The 6,969-nt window shown below is 40.6% G+C and overlaps 1 protein-coding gene across 1 annotated transcript; it reads left to right on the forward strand.

Annotated features, from left to right (window-relative positions):
- The first annotated feature begins 429 nt into the window (after nucleotides 1–429).
- Nucleotides 430–1,825, forward strand: LOC120989741 (olfactory receptor 11L1-like). The gene is made up of 2 exons (XM_040418038.1): nucleotides 430–435; nucleotides 890–1,825. Exons 1-2 carry the CDS (start codon nucleotides 430–432, stop codon nucleotides 1,823–1,825), a joined length of 942 nt encoding a protein of 313 aa, XP_040273972.1.
- The last annotated feature ends 5,144 nt before the right edge of the window (nucleotides 1,826–6,969 follow it).

Below are 6,969 nucleotides of genomic sequence, written 5' to 3' on the forward strand. Positions count from 1 at the left end.
TTCACCGCTGAACGACAATTATAACATGTATTTTTTTTAACTTTTTTTTTTATTAATAACCCCCCAAAATAAAGTTAAACAATGTAAAATCAATGCAAAACGGCTAATAGGACGTACGTATCTTTCCTATTAATACACCCCGTAAATGGATGTATCACACAGAACTTTCACCCCACTGTCCCTAGCGCCTGCTGACCTCTCTCCCTGCACTAAGTACACTGGAAAATGACAGAATCCAAAATGGCTGAAGGTATTTATAGGGCTGTGACATCACAGGGGCTGGCTGGCTGCTGATTGGCTGCATGCATCGGCGATACCTCATTCCCAGAGTTCTTTGCTCCATGTGCTAACATGTGCAGCAGCCATTTTTGGGAAAAACCTGATTCGTTACCACAAAGCTGGATTCGGTGCAAATCTAAATTTTTGCAAATGCAGGTGAACATAGCAGAGAAAACGGCTCTCATAGCGCTGCCTTCTCTTCAAACAGTTGATAGGCAGGGGGTGCTGGGTGTCGGATCACCACCGATCTGGAGGGAATGGGTTAGATTGAGAATTTGGCATGTGGGTGATGTTTTAATTTTTACCTCAGGCCGCAGACAGGCAAGGTGATCCCCTGTCCCTGGCCACAAAGCACTAGGAAGGGGGGAAGGGAAGGGCGCCATTTCAATTTTCACCTCAGGCAGCAGAAATTCTAGAATCGGTCCTGATGACCTATTTTTCTTTTGGTTTACCTGCTTAATAAATATTTCTAAAATGAGAGTTGCCAGATTTTAGAACAAATTATGCCAGAATTCAGGTACAGCCACAGTAGTAAATGTGGACCTATATTACTATATGATGGCTCAGAATTATTAATATTATACTTTACTTTTTTTTATTCTCCTTACAGAGAAACCTAACAGTGGTTACAGAGTTTTTCATCTTAGGATTCCAAGGCAGCCAGCATCTAAGGAATACTCTATTCCTTCTTTTTCTTCTAGTTTATGGAGCAACAATATGTGGGAATCTCCTGATCATCACCCTGGTGTCCACCAGTAGAAACCTTCACACTCCAATGTACTTTTTCATCTCACAGCTGTCTATCAGTGACATCTTGGTTACCACAGATATTGTCCCCAACATGCTCCACATTCTATTAGCAAATGGGGGAAAAATTAATTTTATTGGATGTATTAGTCAGTTTTACTTCTTTGATGTCTCAGAAGGATTTGAATGTCTTCTCCTCACAGTGATGTCTTATGACAGATATGTGGCCATCTGTAATCCCCTCCGTTATACTTCAATCATGACAAGTGCTTATTGTGTAAAATTAGTTGCTTTTTCTTGGTTATTATCTATTTTTGTTGCATTCATTGACACCCTAGCTGCATCAAAGCTGACTTTTTGTGGACCAACAATTATTGACCATTTCTTCTGTGATCTTATGCCCTTAGAGGAAATGGCCTGTTCTGGTACCTTCATTATTCAACTAATAGTTTATGCACAGAGTATCCCTTTAATTATTATTCCAACTATAGTAATTATAGATTGTTATATTAATATTGGTGTTACCATATTAAAGATTCCTTCCAATATTGGTAGGCAGAAAGCCTTCTCCACCTGTAGCTCTCACCTCACCGTGGTCTCCATATTTTACTGGACCTTGTTCAGTATTTATATTTTCCCAACAAAAGGGAAATCATCAATCATCAGTAAAATCCTATCCCTGCTGTATACTCTATTTACCTCATTGATCAACCCCATTATATACAGTCTAAGAAATAAAGACATTAGGAAAGCCGTACAGGAAAAAAATCTTAAATATAAACTCAATAAAATTAGATAGACCTAAATATAAACAGTATTACCCAATTTCAGAGCATAAAAATAGTTATGATGATACCAAATGAAACATGCTGACTCCAAACCCAAACACTGTAAGCATGGAGCATAAAATCTGTAAACATAAGCTTTCATTTTCAAATAGAGATGAGCAAACTTCTCAAAAATTCAATTCGGACTTCCAAATTTACCAAAAAGATTTGGTTTGATCCAAATTTGTTAAAAAACAGCTATTTCCTGGCTGTAGAGAGCCTGTATAGTGGTGTAGAACACTGTGCCTTGCAGTAACACACATAGGGAGTCTGCTATGGTGGTGAAACAATACTGTGAGTCTGTATGACATGCAGATGACAGACGTCGCTCTTAGAATCACTTCATACTTCACTTATTTGGGAAGTTATGGGGCCAAAACTGATCAAATAACTCAAGAGTCAACTCAGCCTTACAGGTCGATGTTAGCACCAGGTATAAAGAACTGTGCAGTGGCCCAAGATTTTATTACAGAGTGAAGAAGCACACTCCTTTTACACCATCGTAAGCTGTGTCCACATAGATTTATACAGAAGCTGCTCTGTTACACGCTGAAACAAGCACTGACCCATGACTGAACAGAGAGTGTGGCAACAGCATGAGGAGTCAACACAGTGGCCCAGTCACAGAGTGGTGAGGGTGGCAACAGCATGAGGAGTCAACACAGTGGCCCAGTCACAGAGTTGTGAGGGTAGGAGTCGCTTGAGGAATAGCCGTCCTCCGGCAGCTTGATGAAAAATTCCCACACTGCCGAGTATGACATTTTCCCCCCACCACTCCATGCTGACTGACTGCTTCGGCTGCCTCTGGGAACCTGTGCACTGCTACTTCTATCCAGATAGGTAGGCTCCTGTGTAGCACGTTTGGCTCCCAACCTCACACTGCTGCCACCCTGCTGACTCACGGCCACTCTACCACCCTGCTGACTCACGGCCACTCTACCACCCTGCTGGCTCAGCCACTGCCTCCCTCTTCTCCTGATGATGATGAAGCCCCCTCTTCACCCGGCTCACACTTGTCATCAACCATATCATCGCCCGCCACTGTCTGCATGTCACTGATGTCACCCTCACCAGTCTTAGGGCCATGTATCTGACCGCTCACAACACCAGCTCCCACGTGACTGTCATCATCGCTTTTTGTCCACCTACCGGAGGAAGCAGCGGATCTCTCTTCCTCACCTGTCTGTCGGACATACTGTATTGTAACATTAACTGGAAGGGTAAAAGAGCAATAATGTCAGGCCGCAATTTCACACCAACTACTGATTGACACGAATTAAGTGTAAATCAAATTAAGTGTAAAATAATTTGAACACCCTAAAAATGTGTAGTATCAAACCAGGTTGGGCAGATCTTTCCATTACACCTTATTTTTGAGTAGGCGTCACTACTGGTTTTGGCTCACAAAAAATGATAATAACTGAAGTGTGAACTCACCCTAAAGTGTGTAGTACCAGGCCGCTATTTCACACCAACTCCGCAACTACTGATTGATGCATCGAATTAAGTGTAAGGCCCCTTTCACACGAGCGTGATGGATTAGGTCCGGAATGCGTTCAGGGTGCGTTCAGGAAAACTAGCACCATTTTGCAAGCAATTGCAGTCAGTTTTTCCTGCGATTGCGTTCAGTGGTTCAGTTTTTTTCACGCGGGTGAAATGAGCATTGATGCGTTTTTCAAGCCCATGATAAAAAAACGGAATGTTTACAAACAACATCTCTTAGAAACCATGAGTGAAAAACAAATCGCATCCGCGCTTGCTTGGGGATGTAATGCGTTTTTCACACAGCCCCATTCACTTCTATGTGGCCAACGTTGCGTGAAAAACGCTGAATATAGAACATGCTGCGATTTTCACGCAACGCATAAGTGATGTGTGAAAAACAACGCTGATGTATACAGACCTATTGAAATGAATGGTTCCGGATTCCGTGAGGGCGCAATGCATTGCACCAACGCGGTAACATCGCTCATGTGAAAGGGGCCTAAAATAATTTAACCCTTTTCGGGTTATCTGTTCTCAGCCTTCATGGTGTGATCACCTCTAGCCCCTTCCCGACCAACGCCGTAATAGTACGGTTCAGCGGGATGTACGTTGCAGTCACTGACAGCCGGACCCCTGCTGTATGTTCCAGCATCTGTGAAAATGCTGATGCCGGCGCATTAACCCTAGATGTGTTGCGGTCAGCGCTGACCACGGCACGTGTGATGTATGGGGAGGGAGGGAGCACCCATCGGGTCCCCGCGCTGCTGTGACGGGGACCCAATGGCAGGGAAGGCAGCCCGATGCCTTCCTTAGGCATCATGGCTGCCTTCTGTGACAGTCTGTGAGATCCAGCCCCCTGTATTCCACTGTGTAATGCACTTACAGCCAATGCATTACAATACAGAAGTATTGTCATGCATTGTAAAGGGGATCACACCCCTAAAAGTTGAAGTCCCAGAGTGGGACAAAAAAGTAAAGTGAAAAAAAAAGGTAAAAAAAATAAATGTTTACAAAAAATTTTAAAGTTAAAAAAATAAAAAAATAAAATTGTCTTTTTCCCAAAATAAAGTAATTATAATTTTTTGAAATGGGAAAAAAAAATAAAAGTAGACATATTACGTATTGCCACGTCCGTATTTACCGGCTTTATAAAAATATCACATTACCTAATATCTCAGGTGAACACCATCAAAAAAATGTGCTAAAAAAAAGCATTTTTTGTCACCTTACATCACTAAAAGTGCAACACCAAGCGATCAAAATGGTGTATGCCCCCTAAAATAGTACCAATCTAACTAACACCTCATCCCACAAAAAATGAGCCCATATCTAAGACAATCGACCAAAAAATAAAAAAAAACTATGGCTCTCATAATATGCAGACACTAAAACATGATTTTTAAAAAAAAATGCTTTATTATGTAAAACTGAAACAAACAACAACAAAAAAGTATACACATTTAGTATTGTCGCATCCATAACAACCTTCTCTATAAAAATACCACATGATCTAACCTGTCAGATGAATATAGTAAATAACAAAAAATAAAAACAATGCCAAAACAGCAATTTTTTGTTACCTTGTCTCCCAAAAAGTGTAATATAGAGCAACCAAAAATCATATCTACCCTAAAATAGTACCAACAAAACTGCCACCTTATCCTGCAGTTTCTAAAATGGGGTAATTTTTGGGGGAATTTCTACTCTAGGGGTGCATCAGGGGGTCTTCAAATGTGACATGGCAGCTTAAAATTATCCCAGTGAAATCTGCCTTACAAAAAAGCATATGGCATTCCTTTCCTTCTGTGCTCTGCCGTGTGCCCGTACAGCAGTTTACAACCACATATGGGGTGTTTCTGTGAACTACAGAATCAGGGCAATAAATATTGAGTTTTCATTGGCTGTTAACCCTTGCTTTGTTAGTGAAAAAAAAATGTTAAATTCTGAAATTTCAACTCCATTTTCCATAAATTCTTGTGGAACACCTTAACAAAGTTTGTAAAATCAGGTTTGAATACCTTGAGGGGTGTAGTTTCAAAAATGGGGTCATTTTTGGGTGATTTCTATTATGTAAGCCTCGCAAAGTGACTTCAGAGCTGAACTGGTCCTTAAAAAGTGGGTTTTGGAAATGTTATTAAAAATTTCAAGATTTGCTTCTAAACTTTTAAGCCTTCTAACGTCCCCAAAAAATAAAATAGCATTCACAAAATGATCCAAACGTGAAGTAGACATATGAGAAATGTAAAGTAATAACTATTTTTGGAGTCATTACTATCCATTATAAAAGTAGAGAAATTTTAATTTGCTAATTTGCTATTTTTTTCCAAATTTTTGGTTAATTTGAAATATTTTTACTCAATTTTACCACTGTCATTAAGCACAATATGTGATGAGAAAACAATCTCAGAATGGCCTGGATAAGTAAACGCGTTTTAAAGTTATTACCACATAAAGTGACACATGTCGGATTTGCCTAGGCAGGAAGGTGAAAACTGGCGCGGGGTAGAAAGGGCTAGTATCCTTTCTTTTGAAGCCTGAGGAGCGTGCTTTCTTCACCCATGCTGCTTGCCAGACAGCACTTTCATCCCAGAAGGAAGGAGGAATGGATGCACTTATAGATCAACTAAATACACGCCAAAACTTGTTGAATCGGACAGCACTTTCAAACCAATAACAGAAGCAAGGAATACTAAAATTACTGATGTATCAAAAAATGTAAGCAACCTAAAATCTGTAATAGATCAATTTTAGTAACCCCAATTAGTGCAGCAAGGTGTAATAGAATAGCTCCTATTACCCAGGCTTTACACTCTCCTATTGGCCCCTGCTCTCTCCCTACTGTGTGGATAAAGTCTCCCTATTATATCCCTACACTATGAATAATGTTTCCCTGAACTGCTAAGTAGTTTTTTTCCACAATAAACACCGTCTCTAGTCCCTGTAACATCTCTTCCATCACTACGTTCACTGTAAAATGGCAGAGACCAAGCAGGCTGATACTTTTTATAGGGCTATGACATCACAGGGTCTGGCTAGCTGCTGATTGGCTGCATGCATGGCATTGTGGATGATCATTCTCGGGCTTCTTACTTCCTCGTTCTAACATGTGCAGTAGCCATTTTAGAAAAAATGTGATTCATTACCATGAAGAGCGAGGAAATTCGACTTCAGGATGAATCAACATTTTCCTGAAATTCGGATCGAATACCACTTCATCAACTTTGATTCACTCATCTCAATTATTAACATGAAAATCAAGTATTAGATCCCGATGGATAAATCACAAAATGGAGCCAAGAAAAAATACTAGTATGGATCAAACAGATAACAGGGACATAGAGGAATCTACTGATGTTGCCTGAAGAAAAGCACCAAACAAAGCCAAGATATAGGAAACAAGGCAAGTGATACACCCAAAAATCAGATTAAGTATAAGGCAACAGGTTGATGATGGAGCCACTCGTATACATATCTGGCCCAGTTGATGGTACGACATGTGGAGGTAGGTGTAGGAACAGCTTAGAGCTTTGGGAAGCGTTGAAAACAAGGAACTTCGCAAACATGACAAAGCGGTCAGATGGACAGACACACTCGGGAGGGATGCACATATGTCATCTGCCTAGACCAGGCC

This window comes from Bufo bufo, chromosome 1 (assembly GCF_905171765.1).
Source record: "Bufo bufo chromosome 1, aBufBuf1.1, whole genome shotgun sequence".
NCBI lineage: Eukaryota > Metazoa > Chordata > Amphibia > Anura > Bufonidae > Bufo > Bufo bufo.